Below are 21,828 nucleotides of genomic sequence, written 5' to 3'. Positions count from 1 at the left end.
AGAAACCAATGTAACCAATGACTAAAGATGTGGGAAGACAGGGGTAAGGAAAACCTGAGGGGAGAGCTGGTAGGAAGAAACGTGAAAGGCAAAAACGTAGAGAACCGGAGATTATGTCAGACTCTTCACTCAAGTTGGAGATAATGCCATTGTAGAGTGAGAAGACAGGGCCACGGTGGGACAGGTGGTGGGGTAGAGAATCCATTTATTTCTATGAATCAGGGTTTGCTTGGTAGTTCTGTCAGAAGGGACTCTGGATCTTCCTCTTTTTGCTTGATCATCATAGGTTTCTTTGAGCAGCCTTTCTGGAAATATTTGACAAAATTTATACTTTCATATATTTGGGTATGTAAGGTACATCTATCTACAAAGAAGGATGGCAAATGTCTCCCCCCACCTCCAATGTAACCAGCAAAATGTCAGGGCTTTTGTGCTAAAAGAGGGTGAGATGCTATGGCTGTAGGCAATCATCAATCTCTGCCACAGACATGGTAGGAATCTGGTAAGGTCAATTACTTTAGTATTGTGACTTTTGTCTAGTAAGACTGCTCATTGGGAAAACAAAGTGTTTTGGGTTGGAGTGACTGTTATCAATAAGAAAATGAACAAATTCAGGATACAAGTAAAAATACTGCTCAAGTCCTGATACCAAGGTCCAGGCTGGACTAAAAAAGGGCACTGTAAATTTAAGGGTCTGTAGGTCACAGAGGCTAAAGAGTTGAACAAGATTGAGAAATGATTGGGAAAGTGATTAGAAAAGGAAATTTTGAGATGACAGAGGTTAGGCAGTTACAAACAGCAGAAGTATGAGGTTGGCTGTACTTAGATGGATGGAAAATAGGTTATTATAGTTGATGCTAGGAGATATGAGAACCCAGCTGGACAGCAAAGTGAAAAGGAACATTTTAGGAATTGGAAACCACCTATTTATCAACTCAACTGTCAGCAGAATGAGAAGGACTAGCGGGGTATGGGTATACCTACAAATGAGAAGCGGCATTTGCAATACCATAGGAAAATATCAAAGGCAGATGCTTATTGGGTACTTGTTCTGTGGCGATTAAAAACATTTTTACATGAAAATTCTTAAACGATTGTGAAACAATTTTAAATTGTCAGAAAAGTTGGAAGGGTATGAAAAGAATTCCTTTACCCACCTCCCACAGTTCCTCTATTGTTGATGTGTAATGTAACCATGGTCTTGGTGAAAACTAGAAAACTGACCAAGTGCAATAATTTCACTTAGACTTCTGAAGTTCTCACTAGTGCTCCTTTCCTATTGCCAGATGCCACCCAGGGTATGCCTCTTTAGTCTCCTCTGATCTTTGACAATTTCTTGGCCTCTCTTTACCTCTTTTTCATGACCTTAACATTTTACAGGATGCTCTCAGGAATTTTGTGGAAGGTCCCTATATTTGGCTTTGTCTGATGTTTTTTTATGCTTAGACTGGGTTTTTTTTTTTTTTTTTTTAACTTGATCATTTGGTTAAAATAGTGTTAGATTTCAACAATGTAAAGTTTTTATTTTTTCCTCATCTGTACTCTTATGTTTTGGAAGCAAGTAATTGAGTCTAAGTTAACTTCAAGAAGTTGGTAGAACCAAGGTCCACATGTTGGAGGGTAGAGTAGCTAAAGATATTATTGGGGATTTTTCCAAGGGAATGATTTTTTTCTTTCCTAATTTTTTCTAGGCTTTTACTTAAATAAGGATGTATTGATGGACATTTTATTTTTTAGATTGTAATCTGATACTATCATGATGTTTTGTTGCTCAAATTAATATAGTTTTGGCCACTGAGAGCCAAGTATTTTTACATAAATTTGTTGAATCCTCCAACAATCTAGTGAAATAGGTATTAACTATTATTCTCATTTGGTAAAAAAAGGAAACTCAGGTTCAGGGAATTTAAGAAACTTTTCTACTGATTCATTTCTTGCATGTGTTGGAGCCAGGGTTTGCCCCTCATAGTCTCACTCCAGTCCATGTGATCAGCCTTGTTAAGTACTCAGCAAGGAAAAGGATGTTCCACAAATGCCAGAGGTGAGACAGCTTATCACCTCCTTTTACAGGTAAGATAACATTTGAGGGTGTTCCTCTTAGAGAGAGTAGCTGCAGAATAGATAAGTATGCATAGAAAGATCATGAATAGTCAAAACTAAGCCTCTTGCCAGATGGGAAGAGGGAAGAGAGACTAACAGAGGGGCAGGGAAGGAATGTTAGGAGTTTGAAGGACAAATAGTATCATGAAACCTAAAGGAAAAAAAATGTTCTTTGAAGGTGAAATCTGGTTGCAGGGCCATAGAAAATCAGTCTATGGTAAAAAAAGAAAATTTTAAAAAACCCACAAAATCAGATTTAGGGTGACCAAAACTGTTTCTCAGAAAGGAGTCATAAGGTAATTTAGTCAAGAAAAGGGATGGAGTCCCAAGTGTATTTTCCCCAGGAAAATACACACAGACTAGGAAGAAGTATGAAGAAGCTATTTGCAAGAGAATGAGAAAGGAAGGGAGAGCCAAAGAGATGAAGGAGTTTTGAGATGAACATACAGACAGATTTTAGATGAACTTCTCCATGTTATTACCCAAACGGACATCTGCAGAGTATTAGAGAAGTATCACCCAGGTCTGTGGGTGGCCAATACTACTGGGTCAGTGTTTGGCAGACTTGGTGAGCTGGGGCCAAGCTGGAGTTGTTCATGGTTGAGGGAAGCCACTTGGTTGAGGGCAAGCAGAGATCAGAAACAGATAATGGTGGTGCATTGCTCAATCACAGGGATCCACTGTGAGAAATGAGATATGAGATGATTTTGTTGTGTGAATACCACTAAGTATACTTATTTAGATGGTATGGCCCACTACACATGTGTAATAAATGCAATCTGTTGTTGACTGAAACACTGTTATGCAGTGCCTGTTTCTGGATTTTTATTTTTTTATTTTTATTTTTTACTTTTTTTCCCCTTCAGACTAAATAGTTAAAAACAAATGGTTTTGCATGCATATTGCCTTGGGTCCAATTTCTAGTATCACAGAAACAAAACAAAATAAAACAAAAAGCCACCAAATGCCTGAAAACCCTGAATATTTTAGGTAATTCTTAAAAGACAGTGTTAGTCTTTCTAAAATGTTCTCCAATAAGTGTGATGCTAACTTATGATCTGTTTTTTGAGAGAAATACCTGAAGGGCCACACATAAAACTAAAGTAAAACTAATTGTTTCTGGAATGAAAACTTCGCTTATCTCAGGAATTATTCTTCAATGAATTCCAATTGCAGAATTCTTGGAGACTGTTTAGCAGTTATGAACTTAAGGTCAGGGTTTCTGTGTCATTTATACTCATTAACAATAAAGCCCTAGGTTTGGGCAATATTTTTTCTAAAGCAAGCATAAAATGTACTTAAAAAGGGTTATTTCAAATTTTTTCAGAAGTATTCTTAAATTCTTATTTATTAAAATGGGGTTTTGGATTTTAGTCTTAGATCCTAATGCCACCACATTTATAACAATGGCAATACAATGATTTTTTAAAATGCAGTCTATTTCAGAGGCATTTTAACTTATGAAGTTATTGAAAGTTTGTTTTTTTTATATTTAGGTAAAGATCAAAATATCTAGGGACAGGATTGGATAAGAAATTTATGAATTACTGACTTAACACATCCTTAAATATTGTAGGCTACCTTTATCTAATGTAGTTATAACACAATACTACACTGTCTGTAATCATTTCCTTTATGAGAACCAGAAAGAAGAATTTACATAAAAACATTATTCATACTTGGTGACTGTTTTATTATCGTATATATTATTATACACAACTTTGATAGGAAGGATAGTTATACTCTAAACAAAAATCTATGCATGGCTTATGTAAGCAGTAATAGTTTGAAGGATAGAGAAAAGCCATGAAAATGTTCACCCAAAATTGATTAATAGTGAAAAATGCTAGTTTGTACATATAATGATTGAAAAGCTTCATAATACATTGGAATGCTTATAAATCTTCAGGTATCATAAGAACAACATGGTATAGGAAAGCTCAAATTTGACAGTCACATCCCTAGATGTGTACATCATCTCAATACAGCAGTTAGCATTCTTTCTTTCTTTGGCACTTAGCAATACAGACAAAGGTATATTTGGTTTAATGTGATTTTTATTATTCTTAAATTTTAGTTATTTTATATAGTTAAAAATATACAATACTACTTTAAAAACTTTAAATTTTATAAGTGTATAGTTGATTATCATCATATTCACAATTTTAAAAGCCTATTTTTTTCAACTAAACAATTCATCCCTTACATGTGAAAGAGACTAACAAAAAACAGTTTATAAGAAGACTTCAATGAGAAGTTTAAACATAAAAATAGAATATTAATCTAGAACACTGGTCTAAATCCTTAGTGATACCTCAGGCTGAAACAAATTATGAAATGTTTAGACATATTTTTTAACATTTAAATTAATCCTATAAATTCAAAATTGTGACTTAAAAAGTTTAGAATTGAAGAGATTTTGTTTGAAGCCTTATTTATATACATTAATTTACTAAAAAAGAGAAAATAAATGAAAAATAATGTATTCTAATACTACATTTAAGTTTGAGATTCCATCAGATTTTAAAATAATGTATGCACAATGTTTCTATAACCTTCAGGAGTTATATAAAAACAAAGCAAAAGAAGAATCGCAGATAGTAGCATTTTTTCCTTTAAATCATTTGAGGACAGTAAAATTGGTAGGGTGATTAAATTTGCCTTATGGAATACAGGCCATGATAGCATAAAAACAACCTAATGTTTAAAGGTAAATAAACTGTGTGGCTTTTTCTTAATATCAACTTAAAAATTAAATTCATTATTTAATGTAAGAAGATACACTGATAAAATATGTAAAGCCCAAACAAATTATTTATGTGCATATATAAGGTATTCTTATATGAAAAGTATTTTACAAATAATTTTGTTCATCATATCTACACAATGCACCATTCATTTCACTCATTACAATACTTTGCACTAAACATTGCTATCTCCAATCTTAACATTCCTCAAATATGAGGAAAAACAAATCGTTTCCACTGTTCTAAAAGTGAAATTTATAAAGTCAATATATCATAAAGGATTACAGATCTAAGATAGTTTTTAAAGACATTTATACACATTGAAATGAGTGCTTTGCTTAATTTAATTAAAAAGCTAGACATAAAGCTCTTCTCTTCATTGCGATTCAATAAACATGGTTACATTTAACAGCAATTTTTTTCACACTGAGACATCAACTATCATTGTGGAGACTTTAGTAAAGGTATAAACAGTGATTATCTTTTTGGAAAACACTGTTGAAATATAAGTGCTACAGTCTTAATATTTATATAATAATTAAGAAATAATTTGAAAAGACATTTTACTTTCAAAATTTTTCAACATAAGGCACATAGCAATATTTAGTCTAGAAACAACTAGATTACATAATAAATAATTATCTTTTCAAACATTATTTACCCTTTACCTGAAAACAGAGGGTGAGTAGTGCAGTAAAACATGCCTGAATTACTTAAAATGATTGGATTTAGGAAACAAATAATATTTATGTGCCAAAAGAATGTTATTAGTTTAAAAAAGGAAAGGAACTTTTATATAAAATATACATCCTACAGTGTTATAGGTAGGAAAAAATGTGAGGCACTTAGATTAACAGTGTAGGAGGAGAGCATTGAGATTATCTATTTGTAAAAGCACCAAACCATTTATTTTAACATCTGAGATAAAAGCAGAGGCTAAAAATATAGGGAAATAGGTTAGTCTTGTACCTCTGTACTTAGTCTACTAATGAGAACCCAGAAGTTCAAACTGAAAGTGTTTCATTTTTATTCTGACAAATAATTTACATAAAGTTTTCTAATTTGAGAATATCAAAGTTCCCCTGAATAAGTTTTGTGTCTTCTGCAGTGCTCAGGTGATATGAAACGTAGATGGCATCTCACTACTCTGTGGTACCACACTTTCTATTGTAATGATGATAATCTACCACAATGATATGTTTTTAAAACTCCTTTTGTAAAAACAAAGATTAAAATTTGGTTTGGAATATCAGTGCGATCAACATGCATCAGTGCCTCCATGTGTACTTGCTGATGCCCAACATTTACAGTTTTATTGTTCTATGATCCTTCACAAATTAATCTGATCCAAAAATTCAGGTGAAAATTGGACTTGGAATTATAGGAATCCACCAGGTGGCAAGTCAGGGAAAGGTCTGGCTTCTGATGGATGATGAAGTGGTTGCAGATGAGTGGTGGTCTGAGCATTACTTAAGTTGTTTAATTCAGCTGGATATGTCTCATTTAAAACACCTCCATTCTGAAACTGAAAACAAAAACAGTATTGCAACTTATTAGGCAAGATCTTCCAAATGTCTTAAGTCATTTAATAATACATTAATATGTATTTAAAAAAACAGTCCTGCATATTGTTAAACTTCAAATTCCTTTACTACTGCTGAATTTTAAATCTTCCATTCAGTGAAGACATATATTGAGACTGATAATATACTGCATATATTAGTTATATTCATAACCTTTTGGTTTTCCCATTAATTTGACAAGAAATTTTGAAGGTGGTACAGATGAGTGATACAACTGTCTCACTTAGGATTGCCTTTGGGGTAGACAGGAATTGCTGGGTCAAAGATTAACAGTCATGAATCACATTAAATATTCTGTCATAGTGGGTTTGCATTGACCAGACTTCATCTCAGTAGACTATATGATCAATTAATTTATTATATTCAGGATTGCAGGTGACCTAGGATTTTTCCAAAAATAGTTCTTGTGGAGAGTGGACGGGTCCCTGATCATTGGCTGATCCCACGGTATTGGCAAAAGCCAAGCTTGGGAAACATTGCTTGCCAAAAGGCAAGGATAACAGCCCGGAGACTCTGCTCTGATGCTTAACAGTTATCAGACATTCCAGTACAATGGGTTTCCTAGGTGCAACAGGACAATAGCATGTCCTGCTAGGATGTTCCTAGCACTGTACGTAACAGGATAGCTGCAAAAATGTTTCTTGCTCTGTAACTTCTTAGTGCACAAAGAAGCCTGTCCATTTGTACATAATAACCAACTAGCCTCCTGTCCTGGCCTCTGGTAACCTCTACTCCACTCTCTACTTCTATGAAATCAATACTTTCAGTTTCCCTATGTGACTGCAATCATGTGGTATGTATCCTCCTATGTCTGGCTTTTTTCACTTAGCATAATGTCTTCCAGTTTCATTCATGTTGACACAAATGACAAAATTTCATCCTTTTTATAGCTGAAAAATATGCCATTGTGTATATAAACTACATTTTATTTTATCTTGAAGATTAAAATTTAATATAATTAAAGGAGGTCAGAATAAGAACTAAAAAAACCTTCACTATCATTTTCTATTAAAAAGTTCATATATAATTAAACTGAATGTATGAAAAAAGCCAGATAAAACAATTAGAGATAAAGATTCAAGTCACATTTATAAATTCTTATACTCAAAATATGCAGTGAAGAGAGATCAGTGAACTTAACTGTAGTCAAGGTATTCTTCAAAACTAACTTAGATATACTTTAAAATGAACTAAATAATTTATACACACACACACATATTGTAAATGGACATAATACTTTTATTTATATATTTATTTTGTTGTGGTGCTAAGGATCGAACCCAGGACCTCACACAATGTTAGGCAAGTGCTCTACCACCCCAAGACCCCATGAACCAAATATTTTGTAACAGAAAGGCATTAATGGAAACATATTCATGGACAGTCAGAGAGTAGATGTTATCATCAATATTAATTATTTTTTTAAAAAAATAACCATTTTTTAATTTAAAGTGTATTTGCTGCTAGAAGGGTTCTAATGACATATCTGAAGTATGCATCAAACTTGATTCACATGAAAAAAGCCAACTGGTTTACTTTTTCAAGAATGTGGGCAGGGACAACAAGATAAAATTATATCACAGATATAATTAGAAATTCTATCTCCAAAAACACAGCAGATAATGGATTAAAATCACGAATTGATGTAAAAAATGTTAACTTACGTCTATTTATTTATAAGGTAGGGAGAATCATGGAAAGGGTTTATTTAGCTCTATAAAACCCTTACCTTGTTTAAAAATGCCTGTGGGTCTGGAATTGTTGGATTGTACTGCATCTGATCCACATGGGTGTGCTGAGGATCTGGCTGGCACTGATACATTGACATGGCCCCAGCATAACATGTCTGAGGAGTTGTTATGGTTGACTGCAGATTCATTCCATGCTTTTGGTTTTCAGGAACTTGTAAACAAGTGACAAAATCTTCCAAATTAGAAGTAGAAGGGTATAGGGACGGCTCAAAATTTCCTACAGGAAAGTCCAACTGTGTACACTTGGAATGCTGTGGTAACACAGGCTGATTACAGGGAACAAAGTTCTGTGTATAAGGCATAGTGTCTATGTCAGATTTGTAGGGAAACTCTTGACTGGCCCCATGTAAGTCTGAAAAGACACTGTATTGTTGTAGGTCTTGTTGAGGACAACTGCAAGGCACAGGCTGGTTAGAGTTCCAATTTGCAAACATGCCATTAACTTGCATATGCTTCATTTTCTGACACAGTTGTTGTTGTGGCTCTGCTACTACTTGCTTTTGGTGGTGCTGTAGATGCTGCTGCTGTTCTACCTGTAGGTGTTCCTGTACCATACAACTTGGGTTCAGAGCCACAGACTGTTGTTGTTGGTAACCAGAACTCAGGAAGGTAGGCTTATTTAAAGAATCTTGGACATATGTTAGGATTTCATCTGTTATGTCAATGTCTCTGAAGTCAACCTCACCAGAAGAGTCAGTTCTGAAAAATTCCTCATTCTGCATGCATTTGATATCTTCAAAATCAATGCCTAAGTTTTTCATAATACTATATAATTCATTATTTTTATTATCTGGAAAGAGCCCTGTGTGAACTCCAGAAACTGTTGGGTTCATTTCCTGAGAATGTCCAATTTGCTCATGTTTTAGGATATTATCATTTCCCACTGTAATGATATTGCCTTGCGAATTACTGCATTCACTCACAGGTTCATTAAAAAAATTTCTTTCAAAAGGTACAGTACTTGAAGCAGGATAGTGATAAATAGATTCATCTTGTTGTATCATGGCATACAGGATGGAACTGGGATGCAGAGAATCCTTATTTGGAGTTGATGTGGTAGCATAGTCTTTTCCACTAGTGCTGGTTTTATTCCTTATTGGCAAGGCATCCATTATGGGAGGAACAGGGTTGGTAATCTCGTACAACATAGCTTCTCCAGTAGTAAACATAAAAGGCAGTGTCATATTTCGTTTTCTTAAATGCTCCCTTCCTTCTTCATCTCTAAAATTGTATATAAGAAAGTCTGCATATATTAGGAAGAGTTTTATCATAAACATTTTAATGAAGATATCAGAAAAGATTAATAGCAAGTAAAGCATACTATAACTGAGTTTAACAGAAGGTAACATGGACTTTATTATTTTGATATAAATTATTCTCAAGACTGATGCTATAATGTTGTTTCTTGGACAAATATATTTAAATAATTTAGATTTCCCCAAAAAACTTAGTGTAGTAGTTAATTCCATACTCATGTAACATGCTTAACCTGATATCCTGCAGAAAAAATATAAATTTTTGTATTCAAAAATGTAAAAACAAACTGGAACAATTTAGAATCTGAGGACAGGCATGTCTAAATGAAACAAAACAAAGAAGCACTAAAGAAAAAGACTGGTACAACTGGCAATATGAAAACCAAAACTTTTCATATTTTTGCAAAATAATTCATAAATCAAGTTATATAGTCTAGAGAAATATTTTAACATATACATGTACTTATAATTTAATATATAAATACAAAATATCATATTTAGCATAGAGAGCTTCAGTGAATCTGAGAGGCAAACAATTCAAAAGAAAAACTGGCAAAAACTGGCAATTCATATAAAAAGTCCTAGAAAGTTATGAAGAGATGCCCTGTTCATTAGTAATAAGGAAATGAAAACAACTAATCTCTTAGTAATTGACAGAACACACACACAAAATATTAACAAATGTACCAAAAGGCAAGATGAACAAACTAGATCACTGAAACATAAAGAGCACTATACTCCTAAACAGTGGAACATGGGTTGTTTACAAGAGCACATGGAATATTTCAGCAACACGGACCATATTCTAGAGAACAAAGCCATAACATATTTCAAATGACTGAAATCCACTCAGAGAATGTTCTGACTACATTGGAATTAAGCTAAAAGTCAATTGCAAAACAACAGCTAGAAAAGTCCCCTAATGCCAAATACCACAATAATACTATATTTTTAAATAACCCATGAATAAAAAAGTGAAAATTAGCAAAAATATTTTCAATTTAACAATAAAAATAAGAAAAAAATAATAATGAGTAAACATAACGAAATGGAAAACAAATGTATAATAGGCAAAATCAACAACCAAAAGTTGGATCGTGGAAAAGGATGGTCTTCTAGCAATATTAATTGAGGGGCACAAATTTGTATAGGTACATACATTTGTGTCCCTCAATTAATATTGCTAGAAGACCATATACATTCATACATTCATCATGTTCATGGGATGGAAGACTATATTATAAAGATATTAATTCTACCCCAAATGATCTATAGTTTCTATATCATCCCATTCAAAGTTCCAACAGTTTTTTTGGTGGGACTGGACAACTGATTTCCAAAATGTATATAGAAATAGAAAGGGTAAAGAAGAGCAAAGGCAATTTCGAAGAACAATAATAAAAGCTAAATAAGCAGGTATCAAAACTTATAATAAAGATAGAATAATTAAGGCAATATCATGGCACAAATAGAAAACTAGACCAATGGAACTAGACCAAGAAAGTTTAGAAATAGACCACAAATAAAATTCTCTGATCAATATGCAGTGTAGTAGGGAAAAGTCAACCTGTTAATAACTGTCTTTTCAATAAATGTTACTTATCAATTTGATATACATAAAAGAACAAATCATCTTGATCATTACCTCAAGCATGTATAGAAAGCAAGTCTACAGAGTGGGAGAAACATTTGCAATGTAAATATTTAACAAGGGACTCATTTATAGATTACATAAAATCTTTCAAATCACTGCTGTGTTTAAAGAATACATTCTAAAGCAAGCATTGTATTTACAGAGGGCACTAGGTTTCACCTTTCCTTCATAAGCCCAGGAAAACTCAGGAGTTTGTTTTTTCTACAGTGTTCCATGTTCAGCTGTTCAATAAAGTGTGTTGATCCTGTCTTCGCAATATTTCTCACCTGTGCCCTCTTTTTTCTCTACATATTATTTTAGCTTTTCAATGATGATTTCTAGACTCATTTTGTCTTAGAATTATTTTAAGTTTTCATTTAAGACAACTTATAAACCAAATTATTATCAAAAAATAAAATTAGGAGATATTCTAAGTCTTTGTACTTACGTTAGAGGTCTCTGGGTTGAGATGATATAATCTGGTCTTCCATTTTTATAAACTAAGCGTGCGTTGGACTGGACCCATGTCCATCCATTGTGTTTTGTAAGAAGCCTGAAAACCGTCATGCCACTTTCTCCAGTCTTAATCACTTAAATAAGATTTAAAAATCAAGTTATCAAACTCCAAACCAATACATTAAAGATAATTTCTGAAACAAGGCCTCTCTGATGTCTTTCTGGATATATTTAATTTATCATTAATTCTTATACATATCTTGACAAATTTTAAAGGCTTGAAAACAGTTCTTTAGACCTGTTTTGCTCTTGCTCCAGACTAAACATTTGAAATGTTGAAGGGAAGGGTAAGTACCAGTTGATAGACTTCAGTACCACATGCAAGTCTAGAGAGCAGCTTGTTGGGGAAAAAAGATGAAAAAAATAATTTCCTTTTAAATAGGGAATATTTTCCAATGGCTCAATACTTGACAATTTTTAAATTTAAATCTATATTAACATAGATTATGAATTATTAATGCCACTTAAAAATTCCTGAGCAAAACTTCATGGGCCAAATATGGCCGTTTTTGTAGTAATTAAACAGTGTTCCTGTACAGCAGCTGTACAGGAGTTAATGAACAAAAAGTGTAACTCTCATTAATCAAAATAATATTAAGCAGCAGTTTATTCAAATAGTTTCCTTAAATATGGTCCCTAATGTAATAGTTTAAACATGCACTATGATATATTTTTTTCAGGTTTATTGGTAAGGAATTACAACTTACTCCTAATATGTAATTCGGCACAATAAAGCATATCAGCAGCATGAATAAACTGATATCCTGATCCTCTTGAACACAGCTCTGCTTCAGTATAGCCTAAAACAATCTGTCCTCTGTTTAAAAAAAAATGTAGAATAAGAATGAGTTAAAATTTAACATAAGTAATCAGGATAAATTGGTTATATGCTCTTTTCTAGAATATTTTTTACTTGACATTTAGAATTTCACTTTAGTAGGTAGAAAAAATTAACCACATCTATCTAAATTTGCTCTCTTGCTCACAGTCATAAATTTAGGTTTTAGCCTGTTTTCTTCTGAATAAACAATGAAAACTAGTACAGCTAAAAGTGAATCTAATAGATCAGACTGTAAAAGTAAAATAAAGTCTTCAGTAAAAATCTAGAATGCTAACACTGGAAGTGCTAACACTTCACTTTGGGGGGACTAGATTTGTCAAATTACCTCTCTGCATTTGCATACTAGAGGAGAAAAGCACTGGCAGTGTTGACATGATATCTGAATGCTTAATATCATTCTACTACATAATTTTTAGAAAACTACCAAGCTTCTGGGGCTAAAAATTGTAAAAGAAATGACAAAATGTCATCAGAAGAATGAACCCTGCAAGTAAAGTACCTTACTTTAATAGGATACACACAAAAAAGTAAAATAATAATGGCTAATACAATAAACAAATAATATTATAACCTACATTGAAACAAAACATACATTTGATGAAATAAAAGTAGAAAAGTTGTTTTACTCACTTGGCATCACAACCAGTAGGTGTAAAGTCTAGTTTGTGTTTGGTTCTAAAGATGAAATTTTTGGTTCGAATTTCAAGTATGGATGGCGGTTGAAGCGGAGTAGCTATTGCAAACAAAGCCAACTGAGGAGGAAGTATTGACCCATCTTTCCCTTTCTTGTTCTGTCCATGAAGATATTTTAACCTTCCTTGGAAATTCATTGCCTTAAAAAACCAAAAATAGTTCATTAAAACTAACAGTATAAAATGGTTGAAATTTCAGTTTCCAGCCTGGCAGTTATTAGGGTTCTTGAAATTGCATAAAAGTTCCTGAAGCTGAGAACTGCTACTTACTTTCATTGTTCTCTCCACAGAAAGCCAACTAAAACTATCCCAAAAGGTTGAGTGAGAAATATTCTAAAAACCACCCCATGCTTCTAATGGTCCTGAGAAAAATATCTGTATCATTTTCTAGGCTTGCAATTGCCCTATCATTTTCACCTACCACGGCTCCTTGCATCCCATGCACTTGCTATATGTTTTCTCAATGGAAAAAACAGTAATAAGGTCATCAAGAAAAGATCAGTTCTCAAACACACATAAGCTATGTTTCATAGCTCACTGTAATCTTCCTCATGGAGATAAAACACAATTTTGTTAAAACACTAAAATGAATCATGAAATCACATGAAGAATGGAGAGTGCTATTAAAGAATAATTTTTAAAAACAAGAAATAAAGACAATTAAAGAAGAAAAGATCAGTTAGTTGATTAAAACAATATCACCCCAGTGGATAATTCTGACTCAATTTGACAGCAGCTCAAAGCAGAATGTCTTTTGCACATAGACATTCTACCTCAAAAATAAATAATAATTAATCATGAGCATCAGTAACAGGAAACCAATATCAAAGCACAACTCTAACACAGAGTAAGGAAAACTATCTTCAGATATACACTCATAAACACACACAAATAATTGTTTAGTAATGGTTAATTTAAGATTTGATTATCTGATTTAAATTCTCAAGAATTCACAAAAGATGCAATTTGTTTTATATTCTCTTTTCCTGTATTTGTAGAGTGAACTGTTAAAGGATACATTTAAGGAACAGACCACTTCCACTCTTGAGTATTCTGCCTAAGCTTTTTCCTACTGTTATTCCATACAGATGTTCAGACTACACAGTGAAACATCATCCCATGTCAGACATGAGTCTGCAATCATCAACATACAATCATTTTTCAGGTGTGTAGAAAAGGACACAATATTCTTGTGTAGCAAGCATTAAACCCCAAGATGGTAAGCATTTTCTGATTAAACAAAGGCTATTTAATTCTCTATATCAAAACTAAAAAGCCCTAAAATAGCCAAAATACAAGGTTTCATGTTATTTCATTGAATTTTTATTATTAATTATTAATAATTGTTTTATTAAAGGACAGGATTTCTGAGTCACGGAAAATAGTCAAACTCTGAAATAATGTTAAAAATTTACTTTTCTTAAATTATTGAGTAAACTTTTCAGACTGAATTCAATTATGACCAAAGAAGGGCTTCAATGAACTTTTCTTTTGTATTTTTTATGCCTTCATAGAAAGAGTCAGTCTAAGATTTTGTACCATACCAGAAAACCAGATGAATTATCCAACAGACACCTTAGCCGGCATATGAAGCACCTCTCCATAAAGGAAGAGTTTTCTGGAGGAAGTTGCTCTGGGCTATAATAGACTCCTGGCTGTGTGAGGCCATGAGTTTCTGTAGAAATAAAAGCAGCACAAATTTTATTTTCCATTTTGTTGTAAAATCAAATGTTTGAACAGTTATAATTCATGTTAACATGTAAACTGAAGTTTGTATTCTGAATTTAAAAAATCATTTTCAGAGATGATTCTATTAGGAAAGTGCCTTCCCCCCCTCTTTCTAGTTAACCCAAACCTAACTTTAAACAATGGTCCCTCTCTTGCTAGCTAACTGAAGCCTAGCTTGTAGCAAGAACTGGCCTTGAATAGGAATAGAAACTTACCCTTCCCCAAATCATCTGACCCTCATCGTGAGCCATCTATGGGCTATGTGTGTGAGCTACGTGCACTTGAGCCTATGAGGGGACTGGTCTGGCACTATGCACTTTTTCGGGTGTGTGAAACATGTGTGCCTTTTTCTGTTGCTCTGCCTGTGATCCCACTCAGCACCTGAGATGGGTGTGGCTTTCCAAGATGTCAATCAACCTGCTGACCACAAGACATCACCAAGCAAGACTCCACCCTTCGAAATCCAATCCCTTGCCTTATTTGGGTGGAATATTCTATGAATGGCTTTTCCCCAATAAATAAGGGGGTTTCAGATGTGCTCTATCTTGTCTCCCTTGCTCCCCTTGCCTTCCAGCATGGGAGCTGACATCTGAGTTCTCAGAACCATCCCTGACCCCACAAAAGGTATTTCTGTGTTTGTGTGGTTTTTTTAGTTGCCAGCCCAACCAGCTGGTGACAGACCCTTACAGCCCAACCAAGAATGTTAACCCTGCCCTTTGAAGAAGTGGCAGCAGTTGTTTCCACTGGAAGACGGTCTCCCCTTAAGAAATCCCTTGCAGATTTTCTATAGGTGCAGCACTCCACTCTCAGGGTGTCTACCTGGCAGTCTGCTCCAATTTAATCTTTTATTATATACAATGTGGTCTTTCTAGGCAGTTAACCTTATAGATTCAAAAAAACAAAAACTTATTTTAATACACAGAACTTAATTTTTGCTTACATTTTTATTGAGCTATCACTATTAATAATTTCCATATTTTAATGTCTTTTTTGTTTTCTTAACACTTTGACAGATTTCTGAAAAAACTGCTTGCATCAAGAAAGGCTTTTCTAAACATAATTGGAGAAAAGATAGCCTCTTCAACAAGTGGTGCTGGGAAAACTAGAAATCTATATGTAGTAGATTCAAACTGAACCCCTATATCTCACCCTCCACAAAACTCAACTCAAAGTGATCAAGGACCTTGGCATTAGACCAGAGACCCTGTGCCTACTAGAAGAAAAAGGTAGGTTCAACTCTATCATGTCGGCTCAGGAATGGACTTCCTCAATAAGACTTCTAAGCACAAGAAGTAAAATCATCAATCAATAAATTGGACAGTATCAAACTAAAAAGCTTCTTCACAGCAAAGGAAATAATCGAGAACATGAAGAGAGCCTACAGAATGGGAGAAACTCTTTGGCACCTGCATCTCAAATAGAACATGAATTTCCAGGATATATAAAAAACTCAAAAAAAAATTAACACACACACACACACAAAAAAAAAAAAAACCCATAATCAATAAATGGGCAAAGGAACTGAGCAGACACTTCACAGAAGTACAAATGGTCAACAAATTTGAAAAAAATGTTCAACGTCACTAGAAATTAGAGAAATGAAAATTAAAATTACACTAAGATTCCATCTCACTCTAGTCAGAATGGCAATTATTAAGGATATAAGTAACAAGAAATGTTGGTGAGGATGTGGGGAAAAGGGTACACTCACACATGGCTGGTGAGGCTGCAAATTGGTGTAACCACTCTGGAAAGCAGTATGGAGATTCCTTAGAAAACTTGGAATGGAACCACCATTTGACCCATTATCCTACTCCTTGGCATATACTCAAAGGACTTATAGTCAGCATACTACAGTGATACAGCCACATGAATGTTTATAGCGATTCAATTCACAATAGCTAAGCTATGGAACCAACCTAGTTGTCCTTCAACAGATGAATGGATAAAGAAAATATGGCATATATACACAGTGGAATATTACTCAACCAAAAAGAAGAATGGAATTATGGCATTTGCATGTAAATAGATGAAGCTGGGGACTATTATGCTAAGTGAAATAAACAAGTTTCAAAAAACCAGATGCTGAATGTTCTGATATGTAGATGCTAACCCATAACAAGGAAGGGAGGGTAGGGAACTATAGAAGTTCACTGTATTAGACAAAGGGGAATGAAGGGAAGGGAAAGAGTATGTGAATAGACAGCAGAATGAATTGGACATAACTTTCCTAAGCTCATATATGAATAATTGACCAGTGTGATTCCACATCATGTACAACCACAAGCATAGAATCAAAATTGGATTGGGTTGCATTCCATGTAGGGATAATTTTTGAAATTGCATCTTACTGCCATGTATTATCTAAAATCAACAAATAAAAAAATGATTAGGCGTATATCCAATGGAAATGCCTACCTATGTTTACCATGTGAAACAATGTTTACAACAGCATTATGTGCAAACTGGAAACAATTCAAATATGTATAAATAATTAAAGAATAAATAAATAAATAAATAAAAGGTCTTTCTATATTTGCTTATGCTAGTTTACTTTTTATTTGGTGCATTTTAATCAGAACTATTTACACATACTCCAACTACAACTTTGTGCTTTCTTCTCACCTTTCATGACGTTGCCAGTTATTTTTATTAAAATGTTTTTATAAAAATGTATTGCTCTCTTACATGAAACTCCTCAATGGCTCTCATCTGTCAAATATTCCTTAAAGCCCCAGCTCTGTGACCTGGCTCTTGCCTATAGCTACAGCTTCACCTCTTTTACTCTTTGCTACCTTTAGCATGGAGTTCTGTATCCTAAAGGTTCCCAGCCTCCTTTAACAGAAACATTCAAAACCACCAACACCATCCTTTGTAAATATTCTTACCATCAAGTCCTTGTCCAGCGTCTGTATGCTGAGAAGTGTTCAATGCCCAGTGCAGCTGACGTTGAAATTCAGCTCGGTCTTCAGTATGGATAAGTTCATACACGCTCTGATGTATTACATCAGACTGAAGAAAAAAGACAAAGAAATTAAACGACAGCACAGACTAGGAAATTTTATGGCCTACAGAAACAATTTCAAAACCTACTTGTTAGTGGTGATGAATGTAAATAAAATGATTGCCAAAGCTCCCTGCAATCCAAAATAGAAAAAGCTGGAAAGAGAGACTAGCATTATAACTGATAAACCCAATGCTACCTGCCATCACTTTACACCATGCATGCTTTTTTTCAAATAGGTCACCTCCCCATTCCTTAAATGTACAATATTAAGATCTGCTTTTGTTCTTTATCCACTTATTGATCTTTTAAATCTGACTTCTTCCATGAATACTTCCATTAATACCCAGGTCTCCTTGACTTCTTTACTCTTAATAGTATTCATTTTGTATTTCCTTCACTGTTCCCTAAAAGTTTTCTTTATATTAAGTTTTTGATACAAGCAGACTCCATTTGTGTAAAGGGATCATGCCTTCACCATATCACGTCCCTCATTCCTCTTGCCTCTCTGCATTTACATCAGTGCTGAGCTCCTTCCTTTAAATTAGTTTTCCTAGTTTTTTTTTTTTTTTAATGCAACTCATGTTATGATACATATCTGCCATCAGATACCACACACACACACACACACACACACACACATACACGTTTCATGAAACTATTTTGTGTGTGATGATATTGTGTGTTCTATATTATTATTCCATTTCATTCTAAGCAATTAAAAAAAAGGTTGGATGGTGATCTACTATATAAACTGCATTATTATCCATTAATGGGTCACAAATAGCAACTTTAAAAATGGTGACTTAAGGGGCTGGAGTCATGGCTCAGTGGTAGAGTGCTTGCCTGGCATGTGTGAGGTCCTGGGTTAGATCCTCAGCCACTGCATATAAATAAATGATAAAGATCCATTGACAACTAAAAAATATTTTTGAAAAAATGGTGGCTTAATCTACCACATGTGTCTCAGGTACTGAAGTTTTCTTAAATCCAGGAAATGTGCATGCCTGAGAAGTTAAAATGGAACACAAGAGTTTCTCAATTGATATAAATCATGATGTCAAATCATGGTTAATACTATTATGTAATTTCATTAAGTTTTAAACAAACTTTTTTATGAACATTAATATATTTCTTTTAAAATCACAGAAAACTAAAATTTAGGTTTTGACAGTAGCCAGATTCTAATGCTTTAATCATTTAAATTTAAATCTCTCTAGGAACTTAATCTACTAGCATTAAATTGTCTCTATGCCATCCATTAGGCAATTGCCAGAATTATCACCTAAATTACAAATTAAAGCACACACATTCCTTTAAACAAAAATCTTTAGTCCATTGTGTTGATAATACAGAAAAAAAACACAGTCTGTATAAGAACATTATATAGACAATGTTATTCAGTCCAGCAGCCTGTGAGAATGTTAGAAATGCAAACTGAATTAGAATATCTGGGAATGGAGCACAAAGATTTTATCAACTTCTTTAGGTGATTCTTGTGCACATGTAAGGTCTGGATACATAAGAACAGCAAGCATCTGAATATACTTACAATTTGTTCTCAATCATATCACACGTTCTTGTCCATTAAATATGCAAAATACTTTACAACTCCATTTATTCACCCTTCCTTTCAATGCTGTTAAATGAGCCAAATGTCGACTTCCTCCAATGACTTCCAGGGTACTGCTTACAGTGCTTCTAATTCAGCTGGGTTCCCTTGTACAGCCATCTGATCACTACACATTTTTTTTAGTTTGGCTTCAATCCATTTCCTTTAGAGTATTTTCCATAATCCATATAAATCATAATTAAAGGTACAAACCATGACATTTTACATGTACCTTTTCATAGCACCTCACTAATTTCACAGTTGTCATATGTCCTCTGAGAACCATGTTATTTGATGGCAAATATTTTCTTTTTTGCTCCAATAAACTCTACTTGCCTTAAAGTTTGTTATATGAGATTACTGATTAGTGAAACAAGAAACACAATAACCACTAGTCATACAAAATTTCAAGATATCACAGTGCTATAAATTATTAGTATTAAAAAATATATTGGCTGCAAATATAGCATTTTTATTTTTATACCATCTATATATTTTAATTGATATTTTATGTATACAAATGGTTAACTCTGTCCCTGAACTGCAAAATATAAGCAGAAAGTTCATTTTCTTAAAAAGTAGTTTAAATAACAAAAATATACTTACTTGCTGAAAGCCCAGGTAATCTTGTATAGTAGAAGAAGCATAAAAGACCAAAGCATCTGTAGTAACAACCAGTACAAATCCATTCAGAGCCTACAAGGGAAAAATGTTGTAAAATTAGCAATGGAAATTAAAGTTGTTATACATACTGTCAGAGAAAGGCTATTATTTTATCTCTGAAAAATCTCTTCAAAATGATTAAAATTATATCTCCAAACATAGACATACCACATACCTTGGTAAAAGAAATTCATACTTCTGATTTGGCAGAGAAAAAAGAGATAAATTTAAAGCTAAGGCCCAGAAACTTTAATTGGTATCCTATTTTTCCTCATATTTTAGCTTTTCTGAAATTAATATGTCATACCTATCTTTTTTTTAAACACAGAGTGTACAGAAATCATTCACTATTATCCACCACACTGCTTTTTTTAGAGGAAAACAGCAAGTAAAGATGCAGATTTTGGGATTTTTTTTTCAAGATGGTAGAATAGAGGAGGATGCTTTCCTGGCTGTTCTGTGGAGTGAAACCAAGAAAGCAGATAGGCAACTACTTCTCAGCAACATGGGTGAATGGGAAATAAAAAAAAAAAAAAAAGTGGGGATGTTACCAGAATTTAAACCTGGACATTCAAAACGGATCAGGGACTTAGGATATTGAATATAATAAAATAGGGAAGAAAGCACCAGCACCAGCACAAGCTGCACAGCCAATGCTGCTACTGGGCCAGAAGTACCAGCCAGAGCTGCCCTTCTCTGAGCAAAGTGGAGCCATAAGGGAATTAAAGCAACCCACATTTTTAGGAGGCCTGAGGTGTGTCTGGGTACAGAGCATTTAGAAATAAGGATTCTGCCCAACTAAACTGAAAGGTGCGCTGCACAATATCCTTGTGCAGGAAAGAAGCCACCATCTCTCCAGGCAGCCAGTGAGGGACAAAGGAAGGACCCATTTTGCAGCCATGATGCAGGGGATGGTAGCTGAAGGAGCTGATTCCTGGCAAAACCAGTTTGGCCTAAAATACAGGCTCAATAAACACACACCGAACATCAAAGAGTATGCTTAAGTGGCCAGGAGAAAATCAAACACAGAGAGAGGTTTATACAGGAGAAAATTGATCCTGGAAACCCATCCAGCTATACCCCTCCCCCTCCAACTTAGGTTCTTGCAGGACCAGCTGAGAGACACACCTCTGGTTGGGGATTTGGAAGGCTGCAAGTGGGAGAGAATGAGTTTGGAGACTGAACCCAAGACCAGGAAATGTGGGGGCTGCATGTGTCACAGGGGACTAGGAAATGGCTCCTCCACCAAATGAATAGAACCCAGGAGAAATCCCTGGGTTACAGACTTCCAGTGTGGACTAGCAATTACTGCACCCTGGAGGTGAGCTGATTTAAAATCTCCAGATCAATTGGCATTCATTAAAGAGCCTGGAGCCCACCTAAGCCTAAACCCTGCCTCTAGGAATTCTACCTACAGGATAATCTCTCCTACTCCAGTAATCTGGAGGATGGAGCATCATGCTCCAGATGACCCCACCTAAAACTGCTGAGAAGAAGCAGCTGAGAATCTCTTGAACTCCAACAGAAAGAATTCTTTAACTTTTCATCAAGAATTATTTTTCTTTTTTTCCCTTTCTTTTCTCTGTTTAATTGTAACCTTAATGGTACACAGACATTTATACAGCCTCATATTTGTGTTCTCATTTCTAGCATTTTTAAAGCCAGTTATGTTTCATAGATCAGTTTTTTGAGGACTAGAATG

At 34.2% G+C, this 21,828-nt stretch overlaps 1 protein-coding gene across 1 annotated transcript in view; it reads right to left on the bottom strand.

Moving 5' to 3' along the window:
* Positions 1-4,139: 4,139 nt before the first annotated feature.
* The window catches only part of Ahr (aryl hydrocarbon receptor), a 44,382-nt gene continuing 26,693 nt past the window's right edge, over positions 4,140-21,828 (bottom strand). Inside the window, exons 4-11 of the mRNA XM_076835213.2 lie at positions 20,070-20,159; positions 17,736-17,859; positions 14,664-14,794; positions 13,058-13,260; positions 12,294-12,403; positions 11,519-11,660; positions 8,160-9,402; positions 4,140-6,372 (exon numbers count right to left, since the gene is read on the bottom strand). Coding sequence (XP_076691328.1) covers positions 6,226-6,372; positions 8,160-9,402; positions 11,519-11,660; positions 12,294-12,403; positions 13,058-13,260; positions 14,664-14,794; positions 17,736-17,859; positions 20,070-20,159 — 2,190 coding nt within the window. The 3' untranslated portion in view covers positions 4,140-6,225. The remainder of the gene's footprint in view (positions 6,373-8,159; positions 9,403-11,518; positions 11,661-12,293; positions 12,404-13,057; positions 13,261-14,663; positions 14,795-17,735; positions 17,860-20,069; positions 20,160-21,828) is intronic.

The sequence above is a fragment of the Callospermophilus lateralis genome, chromosome 1 (assembly GCF_048772815.1).
Source record: "Callospermophilus lateralis isolate mCalLat2 chromosome 1, mCalLat2.hap1, whole genome shotgun sequence".
NCBI lineage: Eukaryota > Metazoa > Chordata > Mammalia > Rodentia > Sciuridae > Callospermophilus > Callospermophilus lateralis.
Note: the sequence above shows the minus strand (reverse complement) of the source record. Positions and strands in the feature narration are given on the sequence as shown.